The 22,112-nt window shown below is 33.4% G+C and overlaps 5 protein-coding genes and 2 long non-coding RNA genes across 10 annotated transcripts; 2 read left to right on the forward strand and 5 right to left on the reverse strand.

The window, feature by feature from the left end:
• Nucleotides 1-381: 381 nt before the first annotated feature.
• Nucleotides 382-3,443, reverse strand: LOC118262605 (39S ribosomal protein L51, mitochondrial). Of its 2 annotated transcripts, none has more exons than XM_050697278.1 (4): nt 3,224-3,443; nt 3,030-3,149; nt 2,677-2,821; nt 382-605 (listed from the first exon to the last, which is right to left on the reverse strand). In XM_050697278.1, the coding sequence occupies exons 1-4, from the start codon at nt 3,283-3,285 to the stop codon at nt 462-464; spliced, it is 471 nt and encodes a 156-aa protein (XP_050553235.1). In that variant the 5' UTR covers nt 3,286-3,443; the 3' UTR covers nt 382-461. The 2 variants fall into 2 exon arrangements, with proteins under 2 accessions (XP_050553235.1, XP_035430007.1); XM_035574114.2 differs by lacking the exon at nt 382-605 and adding an exon at nt 1,960-2,183 and having other exon boundaries at nt 3,224-3,442.
• A 263-nt stretch (nt 3,444-3,706) lies between these two features.
• LOC126911259 (uncharacterized) lies at nt 3,707-5,206 on the reverse strand. The gene is made up of 2 exons (XR_007705774.1): nt 4,930-5,206; nt 3,707-4,681 (listed from the first exon to the last, which is right to left on the reverse strand). It is a non-coding gene; the product is annotated as an uncharacterized LOC126911259 (long non-coding RNA).
• A 196-nt stretch (nt 5,207-5,402) lies between these two features.
• Nucleotides 5,403-10,659, forward strand: LOC118262562 (zinc finger protein 235). Of its 3 annotated transcripts, none has more exons than XM_035574041.2 (2): nt 5,403-5,497; nt 5,888-10,659. In XM_035574041.2, the coding sequence occupies exon 2, from the start codon at nt 5,908-5,910 to the stop codon at nt 7,090-7,092; it is 1,185 nt and encodes a 394-aa protein (XP_035429934.1). In that variant the 5' UTR covers nt 5,403-5,497; nt 5,888-5,907; the 3' UTR covers nt 7,093-10,659. The 3 variants fall into 3 exon arrangements, with proteins under 3 accessions (XP_035429934.1, XP_035429933.1, XP_050553151.1); XM_035574040.2 differs by having other exon boundaries at nt 5,409-5,514; nt 5,888-8,743; XM_050697194.1 differs by lacking the exon at nt 5,403-5,497 and adding an exon at nt 5,540-5,734 and having other exon boundaries at nt 5,888-8,743.
• Nucleotides 10,660-11,968: 1,309 nt separating this feature from the next.
• On the reverse strand, nt 11,969-14,133 carry LOC118262908 (uncharacterized). The gene is made up of 3 exons (XR_007705769.1): nt 13,185-14,133; nt 12,847-13,035; nt 11,969-12,525 (listed from the first exon to the last, which is right to left on the reverse strand). It is a non-coding gene; the product is annotated as an uncharacterized LOC118262908 (long non-coding RNA).
• Nucleotides 14,134-14,390: 257 nt separating this feature from the next.
• Nucleotides 14,391-16,852, reverse strand: LOC118262390 (surfeit locus protein 6 homolog). The gene is made up of 5 exons (XM_035573681.2): nt 16,701-16,852; nt 16,099-16,244; nt 15,289-15,660; nt 14,836-15,047; nt 14,391-14,608 (listed from the first exon to the last, which is right to left on the reverse strand). Exons 2-5 carry the CDS (start codon nt 16,211-16,213, stop codon nt 14,438-14,440), a joined length of 870 nt encoding a protein of 289 aa, XP_035429574.2. The 5' UTR covers nt 16,214-16,244; nt 16,701-16,852; the 3' UTR covers nt 14,391-14,437.
• A 243-nt stretch (nt 16,853-17,095) lies between these two features.
• Nucleotides 17,096-18,656, forward strand: LOC118262391 (ubiquinone biosynthesis protein COQ4 homolog, mitochondrial). Its single transcript, XM_035573683.2, has 3 exons — nt 17,096-17,806; nt 17,888-18,050; nt 18,449-18,656. The coding sequence occupies exons 1-3, from the start codon at nt 17,309-17,311 to the stop codon at nt 18,529-18,531; spliced, it is 744 nt and encodes a 247-aa protein (XP_035429576.2). The 5' UTR covers nt 17,096-17,308; the 3' UTR covers nt 18,532-18,656.
• LOC118262389 (protein arginine N-methyltransferase 5) lies at nt 18,649-21,958 on the reverse strand. The gene is made up of 9 exons (XM_035573680.2): nt 21,410-21,958; nt 20,975-21,244; nt 20,693-20,872; nt 20,426-20,582; nt 19,981-20,139; nt 19,726-19,879; nt 19,409-19,650; nt 18,966-19,223; nt 18,649-18,885 (listed from the first exon to the last, which is right to left on the reverse strand). Exons 1-9 carry the CDS (start codon nt 21,808-21,810, stop codon nt 18,730-18,732), a joined length of 1,977 nt encoding a protein of 658 aa, XP_035429573.2. The 5' UTR covers nt 21,811-21,958; the 3' UTR covers nt 18,649-18,729.
• Between the last annotated feature and the right edge of the window lie 154 nt (nt 21,959-22,112).

The raw sequence follows: 22,112 nt of genomic DNA on the forward strand, positions 1-22,112 counted from the left end.
TTGGTTTTCCAAGTGAATAAATATATAAATATTAATTAAATAGAACATTATTTTTGTGTTTTATTCTATTTTTATTTGTACCCTTATTATTAGTATAGTAACTGAAAAATGCTAAGAAAATAATTTGAGAACTCCATATTTTTTTTCAAAACTGTAAAAAATGCAAATATTATTTCCTTTTATAAAAATTCTATTCAATATTTGGAAATTCAATAGATAGATTACAAATCTTTTTGTGTTAGATAGTCCATTTATCCAGGATGGTTATAAGTTATAAAACATCATGCTATGATCAATAGGAGTCTAACAGAGCTGATGAAACTGCGCATTAGTAGCAAGTTATATACAAACAATAAATATAATAGTATATAAAACATTGAGTAATTTGTTTAAAGCATTTTATTCCTATTTTATACAACACTACAATATACTTATTACAAAATAAAAACTATAATAACAATTTAAATAGGAGATGGTCCTGTCTTCGTTTTCCTGTTAAGCTTTCTATACAGGAAAGATATTCTTCTTTGCAAGTCCTTCCACTTTGTTGGTCTGACTTGACGTAAACCAGCCTGCCCCAACATTTTTCTTTTTCTCAACAAGATCTGAAATAAAATTAAGGCGGTAAAATATGGTCATATTAAAGTAGGCCAATATGGACTCAGAGCCCGGGCCACGCAGACTTTTGTAATTTTATATAACTTGGAATTGCTTCTATGCATATCCCAACATAGGTAAAAAAGATCAGGGACTATGAAATTCGAATGATGGTTCATTTGAGTTGACAGATAACAGGTGAAACAGGTGTGTAAAATAGTACCTCAAATTTGTTAAAGTATAAAGCTCAGCTTATTAAAAAAAATCCTGGGAATAATATTTAAAATACATTTAACAAATAAACATACCTGGGTCAATTTACTTATTTTAATATTACCTCTAGTATGGACAGTAAACATGTTTTTAATAGAGGTAAACAAGCAGACAGATCACTTGATGGCTAGTAATCACTGCGGAAGAATGTAGTGTATAGTGATGCCACTATTGTTAATTTCTTAGCGATAATGTAATACTTGTATGTTCGTCCTTTGTGGTTTTATAGGGTACAATAATGAGTTTCTAATCTCATCTATGTAATACAAATAGTTACTCACTTGGTATTCATTGCCATTGACTCCCCTTATCCATGATGGAACCGTGTACAGTGTCTTCACAGGGTGCAAGTATTACCATTACTAGTTACCCAAATTCCATTAGCTAATTATGGACATACGAGTGTAACTCAAATAAATACAGTACTATTTTACGTTACTTGGTAATGTCCATAGTATAGTAATCATTAGAATAGTATATTGATGTGCAATACGTAATTATTAAGTTTATAATATAAAAAAAAAATAGGGAAAGCTTACCTGGAAAATGTAATCAAATTCTTCATACTGAAACCACACATTTGTATGATTTTGGTAAGAATTAAAAGTGCATAATATAATTGCATAGCTATTGGTTTTCCAAGTGAATAAATATATAATAATAATTAAATAGAACATTATTTTTGTGTTAGTCTATTTTTATACCCCTATTAGTATTCTACCTGAGTAATCCTAAGAAAAAAATTGAGAAATCCGTATTTTTTTTTCAATACTGTAAAAAATGCTTACCTTATTTTGTAATAAATATTAAAGAAATTTATATCTATTCCTTTATCAAATTTACCTTTTTGTAATAGAATATTTTATGGCACACATTCAAATTCGCAATGCAAATGCGAATATAAAAAATGTGCGAATATTCGAGACATCACTACTTGGTTGGTTATCTGATTGAACAAATATTTTTGTGTTAGATAGTCCATTTATCCAGGTTGGTTATATGTTATAAAACATTGTGCTACAATCAATAGGAGCCGAGCAGAGCTAATGAAACGAGAGTTTCATAGCTAGTTGTATACATGAAACAATGTAAATTGTTTAAAGCATTTTATTCCTATTTTTTACAACACTACAATATACTTATTACAAAATAAAAACTATAATAACAATTTAAATAGGAGATGGTCCTGTCTTTGTTTTCCTGTTAAGCTTTCTATACAGGAACGATATTCTTCTTTGCAAGTCCTTCCACTTCGTTGGTCTGACTTGACGTAAACCAGCCTGGCCCAACATTTTTCTTTTTCTCAATAAGATCTGAAATAAAATGAAGTTGGTAAAATAAGGACATATGAAAGTAGGCCAATATGGACTCAGAGCCCGGGCCACGCAGACTTTTGTAATTTTATATAACTTGGAATTGCTTCTATGCATATCCCAACATAGGTAAAAAAGATCAGGGACTATGAAATTTTGATGGTTCATTTAACAAATAACAGGTGAAACAGGTGTGTAAAATAGTACCTCAAATTTGTTAAAGTATAAAGCTCAGCTTATTAAAAATTTCCATAATATTTAAAATACACTTAATAAATAAACATACCTGGGTCAATTTACTTATTTTAATATTACCCCTAGTATGGACAGTCAACATGTTTTTACCCGACTGCGCCAGAAGGAGGGTTATGTTTTTTAATAGAGGTAAACAGGCAGAGAGATAACTTGTTGGTAAGTGATCAGTCCATTGCATGAGAATACAAGCATCACTATTGTTAATTTTTACTGATAATGTAATACATTAGTTACTCACTTGGTATTCATTGCCATTGACTCCCCTTATCCAGGATGGAACCGTGTACAGTGTCTTCACAGGGTGCAAGTCTCCGGGCCCAAGGATATCAATGTAGTCATTCTGGCCAAACAAAGCTTTGCGTTCCGACCATGGATTTGCTGGCCTGTAAAATATCATTTCTTTAAGATTATACACAATATAGCAACAATACAATATAGCAAGTAGATTACATCACACAACATTAAATGGTGGGTGAACACATATAATAAACAATAGTAATAACAATTAGAGAGTAAATAAGTTAAAGCTGTGGTTCTATAAAACCTTTGTATTTAATAAATGCAATAGAAGTTTTGATATAAATAGGTTACCTATACTCTGGCATAGGCAAAGGTTTCCCCGACGTCCGAGGAAGCAATCCACCATTCCATATCTGTTCTTCAAAACCGTATCTCTTAATGACACGCTGTTTTTCCGCATGATATCGTGTCCTAAAATAACAAAAAATATCAGTAAACACAATTCAAAAAGGCAAAAAAATAACATTGCTTTTAGTTTTCCTAACCTAACAATGTTTACACTGGGTTTCCAAAATAAATTCAGTACGGTTGATCCTAGCCACGCCATATTAATGTAGTTTTATCATCAGCAATGTATATTTAATTAATTAATACACACAATCTTGAAATTAATTCAGATTTTTCAAAAGAACTTTAAATTCCATCAAATTGGAATTTGGGATTTGAGTTTGACTTTACAGCACTTGTCTTGATAGTTGACATTGACATTTGACAGTAACAACCATAAATGTACTTCGTTTTGATTTCTTTCTCTATGGCTAAAGGCTTGTGTACACGATACGCATCACGCCGCACAGTGATTCATCCTGAACATGCTAGCTGGACAAAATTATTTATTGATGTTTTTCGTCTTATATGGCTTTGATGTGACGTTTTATTGCGTAATTCATGCAAAACACCCAAATAAAAGGCGATAGGTAGGTAACTAGGGGTAGGGGGTAGGGGTACGATTTTTAAGAAAACAAAGATTATCAAATAAAGTGTTTAATTAGGAGACGTAAATATATATTCAATAATATAAAACGGGTAACAACATATATTATGGTTCAATTACTAATATCATAGCTACTAATTGCACAACGGGACCTCATTAGGTACCTAAGTTGTATCAAATTGCCTTAAAGTACTTACATTCTTAAAATTATAATTAGTAAATAACAATTAAAGTACATTTCACATTTTATAGTACATTTTACAGTCCTTTTTTTATTCTACAGCACTATATTCTTCTAAAGAAGAATCTTCAATAGTATAGACAGAACTAACATTCAGACTAGAACTACTCATATTTACTTATATCTATACGTAATATGTCTATATATAATATTTAATAATATCCCATTATAATTATAATTAATTCTAAAACTTAAACATTAGAAAAACATTTAAACCTAAAAAATATCTGAAGCTAGTTCAGGATACACAAGAAAACGACTAGAAGTATTTCCATCATTAGTATTCCCGAATCCAGGTTTTGGTTTATCGACTATTAAACCCATTTCCGACTTACACCTATGTTGGATTGGAGCTGAACGCTGTTTCACATTTGCTTTGTCATTTTCATCTGAAAGGTTTCATTTTTTAACTTCAAGCTTATGTGAAGTAATCACTCAGGTTATCAAAGGTTTTAGTAGGACAACCCGGAGTGGATGTTGAGGGTTTGGAGTGGTGGGCAGTCACTTTACACTTGAAATCTTCTGCCAAATAAGTAGAATGGTTGAACAAGAATCGTTCATGATTGCCTCCAGAACTTTTCCATTTTTCAGCAAATTTTGAAGAATTTTCGCTGATATGGTTCCTTAACTCTTTCATAGAATCATCGCTGATACCTTATGGGCCGTGTCTGTTCCTTATATATTGATATAATGCACTGGTACGATATTATTTTGGGTTATTACGCCATTCTTCCAAAAACTCAATGTTTGAAATTGTTCCTTCGATGTCTAGAAAATCCAATAAAAAACATAGTTGTAATTTTTTGTGAATTTTATGACTACTAAAAATCAAAAGTTAATAGATATAGCTATGATATATAAAAATATCAACCTGGGGGAAAAAGGGGAGAGATAGTTTCTGGTCCATCAAACTTTAAAAACGGCGAAAAAATATCAAAATTTTGCAACATTGCACGTTTTGCAAATAGCAGAGAAAAGCTATAGGTACTTTAAGTATCAAAATAAAAAGTACATACCTTCAGCTACAAAATCCATAACAATTTTTTTTCACAAGTATAAAATTCACTAGGATATGATGTTTCTCGTTAGAAGCGAAATTGCAACTAGTTGACGCTTTACTTACACTTTATTCGTATAACAGCCCTTATTAACGCATCAATGATTGAAATGTGTGCAAAACAATTGTTAGATCTGGGATAGTGGGGATATTGGCTACGTATTTCAATAGTTAGTTCTTGGAAATTCGGAAGTGACTTTTGTCTAGCTAGCATGTTCTGGATGAATCACTGTGCGCCGCCGTATGCTGTGGTTGTAGCTATCCCATGGCATAGCTATTATTCACATTAGTCGAATGCTGATAAAATATGATAAGGATGATAATGAAGCAATTTTTTGCTCAATGATTTCTGATAAATAAAAGAAGAAAACATTATTGGCATAAAATCATTAAAATACATTAACATGGTTTAAAAGACCAAGTATCAAAACTGCAGAAACCAATGAAAAAAATATTAAAGAAACTAATCAAACAAAATGGCCGATGTTCTATAAAAATAGTTTTATGAGAATATTGAGGATTTTATGGCAAGTCTAACATTATAGTATGTAAAATGTTGTCAAATTATTGCATAGTGCTTTCTTTTTATATATCTGTGTACAATATATATATGTTATGTGTTTAAAGAACATTACACTAATATTTTACCAAAATACAAGGAAAGCGAAGTTACTTGTTTATTTATTCTTTGTTACACAGATATTGTTATTAACGATGCATTTCATAAAAATAATTATATTTTTATAGTTAGATTCCTATAAGACGTGAGTTAGAACTGTTTGCAACACGGAAATTACTAAAGTTATGCTTGTGTTTACTTGGGCGCGTAATTGCGTTGTTTGTTTACGTTTCATGATATAGCAGTTTATACATTGCTTTTCTCTAAATAAAACAATAACCAATGTTTTTATTTCCAGATACATTTTGTTTTTAAATAATGTCTAAAAGAGATCCGTCAGATCGACATGGACATGAACGAAAGTTGGACCCGAGTGACTATGAAAACTTGATATCACAACATAATTTATTCGAAGCTTCACGATCAAAACATCAAGAACTACCAAGTTTTCCAGGTTTTTCCAATGCCGAAACCCAAACGAAAAACAGTGATATAAAAGAACAGGCAGTGCACTCTGGTCTGGGGCCCTGGCATTACAACCCCTGGTGGGTGCTCGCCGGGGCCGCCGGCACCAGCACCGCAAGGGCCCTGCCATCTCAAGATGGCTATTCAGAACACAGTGAACAAACTAAAGTGAAACAAGAGCCACCTGGTCCTGGGACTCCAGACAGGGACCCACTTCAATCGGACTTGGAACAGTTTCAAGCAGAAACAGTTACACCTCCAGTTGGATTAGATTCTTTTTGTGACGACTGTTCAGACCCATTTTGTGACTCAAGTTCAGCAATATGTCGCAAATTATTCCATTGTCCTCACTGCCGAAAGAGCTATCCAACCATCCTAGAATTTAACACGCATTTGACAGGGGTTCATCCAGCACAAAAGCCTTTTCGATGTCAAATATGTTTGGAACCTTTTTACAAAAAATCACAACTGCGAAGACATCTGGATGCTAATCATACACGAAAAGATGTGAACAAATGCTCAGTGTGCTCCAAATATATTAAGGACAAGAGCAATTTACGCAAACACATGCAAGTACACACAGGTCGTGTGCCTCAGAAACAATTCAAGTGTGATCTGTGCAACAACAAACGTTACATGTCTCTAGACAGACTCAACAATCATAAAGTGGTGTGCACAGGAGAGAAAGTTTTGAAGTACTGCGACATGTGCACCAAAGTTTTTGATAATTCAAGATCACTCAATAGCCACAAAAAAGTACATGCTAGGGAATTGAAGTGTGACAACTGTGGAGAACAGTTGCGCTCGTTAGAGCAATTTACAAATCATAAGATGATTTGTCAAGGAGCTACATCAGAAGCAAGCGCCAGTCATGGTCAAGCTAGTTCAGGGCACACTGGCGTGCCAGCCATGGGGCGCTGCTGCACTCAGCCAGGAATATGTGAACATGACAAGCCGGCCTACCTGAACATACCTGGATATGCGGCTGGTAGAGTGCTGGATGCCACTCTTTCCTCTTTGAAATCAGAGCTGAACTGATGACAGATGCCGCACTGGCTTACAAAGTAACTAATTAATTCATATTAAATTAAACAGTTTCTTTTTTTACAAGATTACCAAATAGATAAATAAATGACAGTAATAATTTTCACAATATTGAGAATTTCACAAGACTGATGCAAATATCCCGCCTCACGACTTGCTTTATTATTACCATTTAAATTTAGGCTTTAGTTAGTAGGTAAATAAGAGTAAGTTACATAGCCATTTGGACATGTTCTTATATATTAGTGAGGGAGTGGGTAATATATTTGAATATGCTTAAATTGTTATAACCACCTTTAAGTTTTAATTAAAATATATCATAGCTGTTGATTGACAGTAAAATAGAACCAGATCATACATGCAACAATTTATTGTACGTTTATCAGATATATTTTTTTATAATTTGATATCTTTTCTATAACAATGCTTTTGACTGATTTAGAGTAAAGGTGAATGTGCAGTATTACAAACAAAAACAATTTTTATTTTTCTATTTTGGAGAAGTTATAGAGTATGTTATTTTTATAATTTTAGAACATAATATTTTAGTTTAACGTTTTATGTACCTAAGTTGTATGCTGTATCGGTCAGTGGAGATGTATGTTGAGCGTATTATATTTTCTGGGGCTCTGATGTACATTTTTCCAAAGACAATTTATTAAGTAGATGTGTGTAGTTTCGTATGCATATAATATTATATACGTGTATTTCGAATATTTTCTAAAGACATCTTTTATACACATTGCTATAGAACTTTAAGTTTCATAATGTTACACCTGTAGGGTAAGTTAAACTTGGTGAAGTGCAATGTACCGTTGGCGAAGCCTTGTGCATGTTATGGTTATTGGAATTATGTATTTGTTGTGTTCTCCCTACCCATAATATTTATTCTTGAAGTGTTATACACTGAAAAATTATTGCTGCAATTTATAAAATTATATTAATATAATGTTTTTAAATATATAAACACAATATGTGTACACACCTTAATTATAAGATTCGAGGCTATAATATCTAAATCTAGTAAGCCTTTATTATGCTAAAATATTACGTCATAAGAGTTTATTACTATACTCTCAAATTTTATCTTGTATACTTATATTTTTTTAAATCTTAATATTTTCTAATTTTATTTATTTTGTTCATGTTATGTGGAAAGATGAGTACTTCAATTTGGAGGCTTTTTATTCATTATCCGTTGTTGCTATTTTTTTTTATTTACATTTGTTTTTAATACTAATAGCTTAGTTTATTTTTAATATCTTTATCACTTAGTTACATAGTTTATATTTTGAAGAATTTTAATAAGTAAGTTTGTAAGTTCCATACAGGAATCTTGCTTATACAAGCCACCGAGAGAAATATTGGGTTTATTATACCAAATTCGTTTTATAAAGTTAATACATAATATTATAATTTAGTTACTTAATTAACGGATGATTTTACGGCGTCTTGGTTCAATAATGTCTAGGTTAACGTTTATGTTTAATTTTCATTGGTCTTTTATAATCATATAGCGTCTTGAGAAGTAAGATGAAGCAGTAGAAAATAGAGGTAATCTTAATTTGACTTGATTTTTAACATTTCTCATTATATCCATAACATACTATGAAGAGGACAGATGGTGGTTGTTGAAAGATATTCAGCAACTGTCACCTGGTGATAATTATGTTGTGCTATTTTCTTATATTTTTTTAATAGGTCATTCTCTCTCTCTGTATACCAAGTTTCATCAAAATGTGTTCAGTAGTTTCAGCGTGATTGACGGACAAATGTCGAAATAAAAAAACCTTCCATGTTTATATAAGTGTGAATATTAATGTGATTTCCTTAAGAGGAAACAAGTAAAAACATACTATGTAATGCTTCATTTAAAAAACTCTTTACCTTACTTCTCAAGAAGCTCCACAAGTATCCATTGTAAGCTGGTTTGTTTCAGAGTTATAAGTCGGTGTAAATGACCGAAAATGTGTTCTTTAATTCAGTAATGTAAATTTTAATGTAAGTATTTTGAGCTGTGCTGTTTCAAATTTCACGCTACTTAATGATTTCTCCACCTTTAGAAAATTGTGTAATCGTCATCACTAAATTTAAACTTATTGAGCATGCTCGATTAGTTTCATGTTACTACCGGGGCTGATAGTCATGACTTAGCATGCGTGGTGCGACGGTGCCTAATATCGCAAAACCAACTGCGCTGACTGGTCGTGACTGACTGAAAACTGGTTAAACAAGCAGTAAATTATTTTCAAAAGTAAAATATAAAATTGTTCTTAAAATAGTACTTAAAGTAAACAACGTTTACTTGTTTTACTTGCACTCGTACGTTTTGCTAACTTTTTTAAACAGAACAGCTCGAAATAACTAAATTGCTAATTGCCACAAAGTTGTCAAGCGTCTTCTTATTGGCACTAACATTATCTGTAAGAAATTTTAATCTAAAGAATATATTTTATTATGAAATATTCATAAGTTTAGTGTAGAGACGTCTTTAACATCAGGTACTGAACTTAAATATTGAGGGCGCGCGGAATATGACAATAATATATTGTGTAATCTATTACAGAAACATTCATGGTCACATTATATCGCCGCTTCGTCCTCATTATCGCTTGAATTACACAAAACTAGAGCTGCGTGTACTTACAATTCGGTAGGCATCACTCTACTATGAACCTATTCCACGTTACTGATGGCACAGAATTAGAATATTGAGACTTCACCCATAATTTCTTATCAACATATACACTCAAAGATGTTTGTTAGCTGTTTAAAAAAATAGACGTCACGTTTTAACTGTACTTGTAATGCTATGGAGAAATAATTGAGCTAAGCTTACGTTGGACAGTAATGTTAATTGATTTGTTGTAATGTTGATTGTTTTACATGTTATTATTGCATCATTAACAATACACCACAAAAAATCTGCATCTGTGCATGTTTAGACAAAATTGTAACACATACTTATATTGTAATCACTTTAAACATAATTATGAAAGTTATTACTTATTAGTGTTTATCATGATTATGAGTATAGCCTAGACACCCGTTTAGAAACCAAAATTATCATCTAACCACCGACATTGTGACTGATTCTGCCATTTGTTTGGATTGATATTATACAGAAAATATATACCATTAGGTACCTAAATATTTTGTCTTTGTAGTTTTTTAGCATGGTGTGTAACTTTTAATGCACCTAGATTTAAGAAAAAAAGATGTGTTCATATGAATTTAGTTAGGTACATAGATATAGTTCGTCTATTTGATTAATGATTAGTTACGTAGACTGTAAAACAGTGTAATGTGAAACTATACGAACGCATTGTTTTCCGAGTAAACCTTCCATTGCATATTATTACCTTGTCTAAGCCAAAATCATTTTTACTGTAAGGCCATGTTGTCGTAAAGGCGCTTTTGGTAACCGATGCTGCCTTCGTTAACATGCCCCGTTTATTTATTGTGTACCTACCCTGTAGAACTTTATTCAACGCAAGTTAAAAATAGCGTACCTATCGTTACTGAATACCACGAATAAATGACATTTCCTTTCTGTTAAAATATTTTATTATTTCTCACATTTCCCCTATAAACCCTTATCAATCACACAGGGCTCAACTTTTGACAAGTGGGTACCTATTACATTGAAGTTGGGCATTGTTCATATTCACCTCCGCATACTTCTTGAGGAATGATATGGTGTGATGTTATAAGTCCCTAAAGTACTAATTAATATACGCCCGATTTCAGTTCATAGCACCACTGTTGCTAGCAAGGGGTTTTCAGGTCTCCGATTCGATATCGGGGCATACTTGGTTCGTCTTTTTTTTATTTATGAGTACTTATAAGGTACTTCAATAAGCTCGCCCCATTATTTCAAAGGCGAATGGCAGGGTTGTATGGGAGTTTCGTACAGCAAAAAATTTTCGTGTTCCCGAATATTTTTGGGTTTAATTGGTAGTAAACATGATTGGAAAGCCCTATAAAAATTCTCAGATTTTTAGAAGTTGGGAGATAAGAGATATAACCAGTTTTATGTTTGAGGTTATGTTTGTCTATGGTCAATGGAAATATGGATATTTTACAAGATTTTCATATTATTTATAAGGTAGAATATACATATAGTAGGTATGGGCTAGTAGAGAAGCTTGTTGTTAATAATATCAAAAGCAAAGGTCAATCGCCAAGGTTAAGCAACCCTTGCCGATTTTGGTGTGTGGATGGGTGACCATCGTAGCAAGTCTCCTTCGTGTTTCGGAAGGAGAAAGAGTAGGAAGATAAGAAATAACTTATGGAACATTTATCTTATAATAAAGTAAGCTACTATCATCATTGTCTAGAGTTTGTTTCGCATTGGCGTTGTATTTCGTTGAGTGAGTGAGGTTACCGCAGGCGCAATTACCCCTTCCCTAACAACCCTTAAATTCCGAACCCCCAAAAGGCCGGCAACGCACTTCTAACGCCTCAGGTGTACATGGGCGGCGGCGATTGCTTACCATCAGATGATCCGTCTGCTCGTTTACCAACTTATTGCATAAAAAAGATACTTACCTAGTATAACTCCGAAACCCGACTTTTGACCTTAATTGTAGTACTTTAGTAAGTTAATTCAGTTTGAGAATATTTATCTATAGAAGGGTGTCTCATTACTATTGAGAGTGGTCCCAACATTACTCATTGTCCTTTATCACGTACAGTGCCGGCGTAAGGGCCACTGACACCCCGGGCGAAAATATTGTGGCGCCCACTTGAGGGAAGCAATATCAAGTGTTGGTAGTAGTTTTTCATTTTATTGGCGCCCCCCAGACTTTGTCGCCCTGGGCCATCGGCCCATGTCGCCCCCCCCCCTAACGCCGGCACTGAGCACGTATAAGCACTAAGCACATAAACATTGTTTAAGTGAAAAAGAATGTAGGAAGTTGATAAATTGACATGAGAATTTACCCATTCAGTAGGGTGCTTAAGGAGTGACCTATGTCCAGCAGCAGTCTACAATAGTTTGATAATGATTAAGTGCTGATGAAGTTTTGAGTGTAGGTAAATAAAGCAACTTAGTTTTTGTAGGAATACATTTACTTTATTTTCTTATAATTACTTGATTGTTTCTTAATATTACTTCATCCAAGAAAGGGGCAGGTCGGGTCATACCCTCATAGCAAGCATAACTCAAATACCAAAGAATGCTCATCATAATATGTGAGCAGCATCCCACTGTTCTTAAACCTACAATACAATTACAGCAATCACTTTTGATTGTGTCCCGGCTATTTATATTTGTTTCTGCAACTATGAAAACAAAATAAGTTCTAGGAGAAGAGTGGCAGGGCTTTATTTTAGCTTGGAGCAACATAGACCATCTGGAACATAGAAGCTCAAATTGCATACTTGGCCCCAGCAAACTTCACAAACTTCATTCATCGAAGGTGTCTGTAAATAAATAATATAAATAATTCATGTAATTCAAAATTAAGCATTTACATATGATAGATATAAATTGCGCAAAACATGACCAGGCTAGAGAATAAATCTCGACACACAATGATTGGTTTTTACCAAAGACCTTTCCAAAATACTGAATATATTTATTGTTCACTGGAGTAGAGAATGGAAAGACCAGTATCCTTTTGTTGTTAGTAGAGCCAACATCATTAGTGTCTTACATTTAGCAACATAAAATTGTAATTGCTCTTTGCATTGCGTTTTTAGAAGCTAATTACTGTGAATATATTATTTCATATTATTATATACCTGCTGGTGCTCCAACAAACAAGCAGTGTTGTTGGGAGTAAGACTTTGACCACATGCAGCACACATCAGTTCAGAATTATCACTTTCCTGCTGATTAGGTTTAACGGATTGAATATCTTCATTTAGTGAAGTATCCTTAGTTCTCACTTTTAACCAACACCGCACACAAGCTTTATCTTCAGGATGAAGCTAAAATAAATAATATAAATAAAGAAAAGCTTTCATTTAAACATACATGCTATTAGTGGAAAATATTTACATTGTTTTATTTCTTAGTTTGTTTCAAATAAATAAAATACTGAATTGATAAAAGTTATAATACATGTTCTTATTTATACCTGTTGTGGTTAGATCCAAGTAGCCATTGTGTAAGCCGTTCTTTGTTCTTCTTCAATCAAAATTCTGCATTGCCTGGTTCTTAGTATGGATTGTCCACATACAACACAAACACTGATGTCCTATGTGTCTTCTCGGCATATTATCAGAAGAACATGAATGACTAGCTAGCTGCCAGCATTCATGGTAAACATGGTCATCTGGTGTAATCTAGAAATAATTAAATGATTTTGAGTATGGCTCACCATTAAACAAAATAATAGGTACTAATAAATTATAACAGTGTTATGCAAACCAAGTAAGGCAAGTAAATAATACATGTTACCGATTACTTATGTGTTTATTTAGTGTGATATCACACGTAAAAGTTATTGAAGTTCGTAACTATGGCCCATTCGTACACACAATGTTATGTGGAAACTACTTACATCTCTAAGATATGTCCACAGACGAACAGTGTTGACGATATCTTCACCGTCATTGAATAAAGCGTGTCTTCTTCTTCGGGATAAGCGAACATAGCAATTGATGCATTGCAAACTCGTCATTTTCAATAAAACACGTACACACAACACAATTAATAAAGCGTCCTTTCGCGAAAGTAGTATCAACAGATAGAGAACGGAGAAGCAGTTGCTCAACTCAACGTAAAAATGGCCAGATAATTGCTAAATTGTTGAGATGAAGTTACAAACTACAATCCAAAACAAAACAACGGCAAAAAACTGGACGACTTTGAAAGATTAGGGATTTTACAAACCTGTCAATAAATGATTGCCATTACAAAAAAAAATATTGATGGCATAAATAATTCCTATAAATATAAAGATTCTATGCATATATATGCATTAATTATATATTCTAAGGTATAACCTGTAATTGGTTAATTATATTTACTATTATTTCTATTTCAAAATATTTATTTATCATTTCGAGTCTTCTGATATTTTATTAATGTCGTTTCATCGTTCGTTTCATTATATTACGTTTCGTTACTAAAATCTTTTAATTGATATATTTGCTAAACCCCAGCTTCTAAAAATATTATTTTTACAGAAAAATGAATGGTTTAGTTGCCTCAATAAGTGGTACAAATTTTATCAGGGAACACCAAAAAAAGTATGCTGTACGAATTCTGCCATTCTCCTTTCCTCCATAACTGGTGAACCACCGCCTTTATCTGTTCTCTACGAAATAAAAAAAGCTGATCATTTGTACAAAACAATTTTATTTAAAACCATATAAGTTATTTCCACTATATAACAACACGGCCCCTCTTGATTGACGTCTTTATAATTTTAGACTTCTTTTCTTTCTTCTTTTTGGCAATATTTTCTGATCTCTTCTTTTGCCTTTCTGTTTTCTTCTGTTCAACATTTTGAACTCTAGTGTCCCATTGTTTCTTACTTTGCTTTTTCTTTTGATCCTGTAATATAAAATGATGAATATTAGCAATCATGAAATTATGAACTCAAAAAATATTTTAGTGTGACCAGGGATGGAAGTATCGACAATGATTACGTATTACATACAAAAAAAAATTTACTTAGCGACCGAATTACGTCGTTATCAATGTCGAGACTACCGCCCCGGTGGAGCTTTTATTTTCCAGTTTTCGGTTAAAAATAAGTTACAAAAAAGAAAATATCTTACCATTTTCTTAATAGTCTTCTTCAGTAATATAGGGTCATCTTTCACTTTCTGTCCTTCAGCTTTTTGCAGTACATTTTTCCAAGCAATTTTTTCTTTAATTTCTTTAACTTTACTACTGTCTTCTTTTTCTTCCAACTGCTTGAGACGTTCTTCCTGTTGTTTAAGATTTTCCAAAATCTTTTTAGGATCTTTTTCTGCTTTGTTTGGTCTTTCTGTAAACAAATCATTGATATGATTATTATCACTTGCATTTTTCCAATTAATGTGACAAAAATGTAAAATTACTACCATCTATCCTAAACAACTAGTTAGGAATGTGAAACAGGGCAATATTCACATGAATTGGATTGGAAACATTTTATAGATGTGTAAACATCAGTAATGTATAACAAAATTGGTAGGGAAGCCTTTGCCCTGCAGCTATCATAACCAAAAAGAAATTAAAAAAATTACCTCTCTTGCCAACATTGGCAAAATCAAATTTGGAGAACACAAGTTTGCCTTCATTGTTGAACACAGGTTTGGCAATGTTTGGTTTTGGTTTCTCTTCTACACTGCTCTTCAGCATTTCAGCAAATGGTTTATCCACTACAGGTTTAACCTTCGCCTTAACTCTCTCTGTCTTCTTTATCTTCTTATTCAATTTACTACTTAAGCTTTTCTTCTGTAATTTATTTTTAAAACTTAATTTTTTTTGGGATTTTATTTTTTCTAACTTTTCTTCAAGTTCTGCTATACTGCGAGCCCTTTTTGGCATTTCAACATCTTCATTACTCTTTTCATTTTCATTTACAATTTCTATATCCATGTTGTCTTCATTTTCACCTGAAATTAAATGGAGGAATGAAAATTTGGTGAATAAAAGTAGTTAGTAACTCATAAACTAAATACCGTAGAAGCTCTTTATTCGCGGGGTATGCGTTCCGTAAATATGGGATGGTTATAGGGGATACGTTCCTAGATGACGAAATCAAGAAGCAAATAGCAGATAAAAAAAATGTTTAATCGAACTTTCTGATCATACAGATTGCCTGATGATAATATTGTTATTATCAGGTTTAGGTCACACTAGGTTTAGGCAGAAGTCACAATCCAGACGTAGCTGTAATAGGGTCTATTTTATTTTTTTATCCTTCTACTGACGCGTTGACAAAGGAGAAACAGGAGCTTAACCTTACTTAAAATATGTAGTTCAATTACAATATGAAGAAAGAGATACAAGCAAACATACTTTCGTATTTATAGTATTAGTAAACATATTACCTTTCATCTGCAGTGGTAAAGACATAACAGAAAATACATTTTTCAAAAATGTAAATTCTTTATTTAATTCCTCTTTGATCTTCTTTATTTTCGGTATTTTCTTTTGTTGTGTCATTGTGCTGTTTTATATTATATATATACTGAATCTGAAAACAAAATATTACACAATTTTATTCAATTGCACATAGGTAAAAGACTTATTCTTCGCAATACCAATATTAAAATACAAACTCGAAGATTCATTGAATGCTAAATATTTATTCGCATCTAGGCATAAACTAAAATATCTACAGTTAAATTACGATTATCTTATACTTTATCTCTACATTAGTTTTAGTCATGTGGTCAATAAAACCTTTCGCACATTATTTATGCAGAGAACAAAATTTATCTACAGCCTATTTTTAATAATATTAGGGGGCTCTATATTCACTTAAATAAATAAACTTTAACCAACCATTTTTTTAAAGATAAGTTGTTAAAGTTGGGTGGTGGGAAATGGTTTGGTGGGAATTTGAGTCAATCGTAAATACACTATTGTTTAGCCCTATTGCAGTAGGTTTGTCGTATGGAAAAGATTATAACACTAAGAGTATACTTGCCTGTTACTAATGCGGTATTTATTTTATCACTGCGTGCCAATATTAAGTTAGAAACTTAATTCTAAAAACAAACACGGTTCACGATCACGAGTAAACATAACCTCAAAAAGTTCCACACGAATCACGATACAGTTCTAATGTCACAGAAACTTCGGCTGTCAGTTCACTACCAAACTTCAGACAATAAAATATACCATTCACTCTGCCACTTGACTAGCTTTATTTGTAGGTCCAAGTAAAATAAGCAAGTCGAAATTAAATAATATTGAGTGGAAGTCTGAATATAGTAATGCTTAGTTATGCGTGAGAAAAATGAAAGTCCACGCTACACACAACGGCGCACCCAATATTTCTAATTAGTCAGGTTTACTTAGTTAAGTTTGATTAGCCGTATTGTAACATAAAACAGATCACAGATCTTTTTTTTGTCTATAATACTGAAAATTGTCTTGACATTGACATATTTATCAACAAGTTCAAAATTTTCAGGTTATTTTCAGGACAGTTGAGTTCATTTGAGTTCATTATACAACTTCGACGTAAAAAACTGACAAATATTTAGTAAAGTTATTTTACGTGACAAACGAATAAATAAAATAAGCATAAAAATGCGTTCTTCTTTTAGAATAATAAGGTGTTATACCACTGCGGCTAATAGTAACAATTTTGCAGAAGAAATGAAGAAACACTTTATTCCGACTAACTCATTTCAGAAAGCAATATTAACTGTTGGTTCAGCAGCTATCTCTTTATTAAATCCCCATCGAGGCGACATGATCGCATGCTTAGGAGAAGTGACCGGAGAAAGCGCACTAATACACATGCAACAAAGAATATCAGAGACACAGGAGGGTTTAGAAATACTCAAAGAGAAGCCGCGTATAAATTCTAAAACTGTTTCGTTTGATAAACTTGCTGAAATGCCAGAAAACACACTAGGCCGTGTTTACGCGGATTTTATGACTGAGAATAACATCACGGCGGATTCTCGTTTACCAGTACAGTTTATTGAAGATCCTGAGTTAGCTTATGTGATGCAACGTTACAGAGAAGTGCATGATTTGGTTCATGCTACATTGTTTATGAGAACAACTATGTTAGGAGAGGTAAACATTAGGCAAATGTAGTACTTAATTTTCATTTATATTTTTTAGAAGTAATATCTAATCTTATTTTATACTATTCAGGTTACAGTGAAATGGGTTGAAGGTATACAAACTACACTGCCTATGTGCATCAATGGTGGGATATGGGGAGCAGGCAGACTGAAGCCAAAGCATCGCCAGATGTATCTGAAATATTACTTGCCATGGGCCATCAAAACTGGGAATAATGCCAAGTTCATGCAAGGTATACAATTAGTCTACTTCATTAGAAGTAAATTAATTTAACAACTTAACTGTCCAATGAGTCACATATGAGTCACGGAGAACTTTTGGAATAAGTTCAAGAGTCATAGGTGACTCATTTCTTTATACAACTTTGGCACATACTTTTGTTATGAGCGTGAAGTAATATTATAATTATAATTACGTGAACGTATCGCAAAAAACCTAACCTACATGATAACAAAATAAAATTTCGCAAATTTTTGTATCTTTGGTATCAGGTCAAAAAAGAATAGCCGATGGTCGTAGGGTAGTGGTAATTTGTATTGTATAGGGACAGTGAAGTTGTTAAGATAGATAGATTAATATCTTAGTACTGTTCTTGTAGCAATTATGTGATAAAAATCAAATATTTTTCAGGTATTTACTATGAAAAGAGATGGGACCAAGACATAGATGACTTTCACAGAGAAATGAATATTGTGCGACTGGTGAAGAAATAATTTGTTGTAAATAATTGGTTATTATAGGACACCTTAGTTCTGTATAGCAACTGTGATGTGTGAAATTAGTTAAAACATAGTTAATGTTATTGTTGACAATAAATAATTTAAAGAAAATAAAGAAATATATTTTATTTTTTATTGCCGAATACAAAATGTCTTTAATCTTTTTTTAATAAATTTGCAATAATCAATATGTCACAACTTCATTTCTGAACTTCTTCCGTTAGGGTTGTGCAGGGTAGTTGAACGATTGCCCACTTCTACTATCCATTCATACCACACTTTGCGGGCATCAGTACAGCGCCAAAATCTAGCTGTTATTGTTTCACCTTTGTGCACACGAAGAGGTGTCTGCAAACATTGAAAAGGTTTAGTATCAGCATATAAATATTACAAAAAAAATATTCGTCTTTTTATACTAATTTAATTACCTTTATGGGAATAAACACTGGGAACCATGATATCATTCCCGGACTATGTGTGGAAGGCACTATGCTAATCATTTCTTTTCCATACAGTGTACAGTCAAAGTATCCTCCAAATCCGTGCATCACATTATCTTGTTGGACTTCCCAAGTAATTACTTCTTGTCTCCTATTGTCTGTCTGTGGCAATCCTCTGTAGTCCACCATTTCCTGTCCTTCATGGTCGTTTGCACCTTTTGCTGGATGGTCAAATGTGAATACAAGCTAAAAGTACAAAAAAAGTTGTGAATAATTCTTCCATATTGCATTTTTTTTTAATACTAATGTCCTTATATTAACTAGCTGAATTTGACTCTAATAATGACCAGAATCTACAGACAGATTGATCATTAGAACTAGCCAGAAATAATGACATAATACAGTTTAAATTATACAGTTATGTCATGTACCTTTGTCTCAGCAATATCATGCTTATTCTGCATGTAAACCACCCAAAGAGTCTCCAAGTTTTTATCTTTATGGTTTGACTGAGCAACAGAAGAAGCTACTTTAGCTGCTGCCCATAACCGAGGTGATGAAATGGGTGCCACATAGGATCTGTATTGGCAAGGTATTGATATACCTCCTGGCTTTAAGAGACCAGCAGCCCCATCCAAACATTCTGGAGACAATTCATTATCACCCCATGATCCTGCAAAAAATGATCTATTAGTAAACTGAGCAATTTTTCTAACAAATAAATAAAATCAATATTGCTCCTGTATACCTAATAACTCTGAAACAATAATGTCGGCCTTTGGTGATAGATTGATCTGTCTCATGTCACCAGGTATAACCACCACGTCTCTGTCGCGCCATACCTCACGTACTTGGGCTGCTAACACTACCACAGCACAAGGATTCTTTTCCACAGCCACAACCTTTAAAATGTATAGAATGGTTAAAAAATTTAGCACAATTCAAAAATAAATGCCAAAGACGGAGTGGATATTGAAGGATTATGTCAAGGACTAATATTTACCTTAACTTTACTATTTGTAATATCAGCGGCGTTAAGTGTGGCCCTCACTAATGGTCCCCTCCCAGCTCCCAGCACCATAACGGTATATGTTTTCTTTTTGCTATCCATATTATCACCTTGTCCCGCTTCTTGTGCGTTTGTACTAATGTCAGTATTAATCTGTAATCAAATGTAAATGAATAATAGTAACCAACTCTATTACTTTAACCTTTTAACTGCCACGAGTTCCGTCAACAAAATATGCACCTAGCGCCGACGCATCATTAGGTAACAATATTACTAGTGATGGGAAACATTAATCATATTTAAAAAAAATAACTATTTTTTTTATAAACATCGTATATATACGTCTGCGGTGGTTAAGTCACAAAATTTCGTGGTCGGATTTATCAGACTCTGGCAATTAAAAAGTTAATTCTTTTTACAATGTGTTACTCATACATACCACATTAGATGGTCCCTTTTGTAAATCAGTCAAAGCTTGTGCTATAGCTTTTTGGTATTGGTCATATTTTATTGGATCCTTTTCAAAAACATTGTAAGTATGTGTATCCAAATTATCTGCTAACGGTTGTAGTGGAGTCTGTAGGTAATCTTCCCACCTAGAAAACCATGTTCAAAAATAATTAATGATTTTTACTTTTTAATCAATATTTGTGCAAAATGTGTTGGTTATTTGATATAAACATGCAATGGATTGATAGAAACATACCCTCTAGCGTAACTTAACATAGGATCATCACCTATGTAAGGTCGTCTCTTCCAGATCCTGTACAAAAACTGGAGGTAGTGCTCCACACTCGACCTCCTCGCTCCTGATACCAGGATCTGAGCCTCATGTTCAATTAAACTTATTACCAATTGCTGATGAGCCCGTGATATTACTGGAAATCTGAAACAATTATTACAATGTAGATCTAAGGAATTCTTTGGAGCTGAACATCAGATTATAGCATGATGTAGAACAGTGAAACAACAGGTGGAATACACATACCCTTTCTTATTGTTATAGAAAAGAGATGTGGGCACGATGACCACCTTCACCGGCTCGCCCAACCATCTCTTTATCACATCTTCAGGTGGCAAGTCAGCTGAAAGTTCCAGGGCTACTGCCACACGCTTGTCATACTCCAAGCGTTCATGGAACTTTGACCACCACAGCCAAGGCTCATTGAAGGGGGCAGCTTCATCCCCATCACCACATTCTTTCAGTGTTTTTGTACACAGCATTGGTACTCTGGCCCATATTATGGAAGGATGATAACTGAAATATGCAATGTTTGTTTAATTAAACATGACTAAATATAGTCATTGAATATAAACAACTAATTTAACCTCTAGTATATAAGACAACAATAGAAAAAACATTGTGTCTCACGTGGATCCGCGCTCCGGTAAACAAAGGGTTGAAAACAGCGAATTTACTAACCTTGAATCAAAATATGTATTGATAATCCTAGTCAAGTTATTGGATTCTCTACCATGCACAGACAACATAATAGCAGGGAGACCAAGACCTTTACAATAGTTTAATTCTTCATTCATGATGTCTTCATGACGTTGCCGGACGATCGCGGACGGAGAGTCCAGGTTCAGGTAAGGGGACAACCTTCCCACCATCCTTGTAGTCCAGTCGTTAGGGGACAGGATCATATCTGATCTCGTAAAGCCACCAACCTTTCCCGGACCTGCGCATGGTCTCCGAAAACGTGGATGAACTACTGGTGATACTATAAACGAGTAATTACTGCGCAAACCCTCTGATAAACATGCTTGTATATCTGGAGTACACGTGAATTCCAAGCCACAAGAAAGATCGTGTTGAGACATTGTGAATTTGTTTTGTTACTGTCACGACTATTCTACTTGTGGAAATTTTACTATTCACCTAAAATTAAAATAAATCTAACCACTAAAGTAGTATGCGGCAGCCCAGATGAAAGCCGCTTCTTTAAATTTGACAGCTGACAGGAAACTCAAGACAGTGATTGAATCATTGATTGACAGAATCGATACTTCGGTGTTTCTATTATAAGCTTTAAAAAGCCTACCCGATCGAATAAATGCGTCAAATTATCTTGAACAGTATCTTTGATTATACAGGTATTTGGTGTACAACACAATTTACTTAC

This window comes from Spodoptera frugiperda, chromosome 12 (assembly GCF_023101765.2).
Source record: "Spodoptera frugiperda isolate SF20-4 chromosome 12, AGI-APGP_CSIRO_Sfru_2.0, whole genome shotgun sequence".
Classification (NCBI taxonomy): Eukaryota; Metazoa; Arthropoda; class Insecta; order Lepidoptera; family Noctuidae; genus Spodoptera; species Spodoptera frugiperda.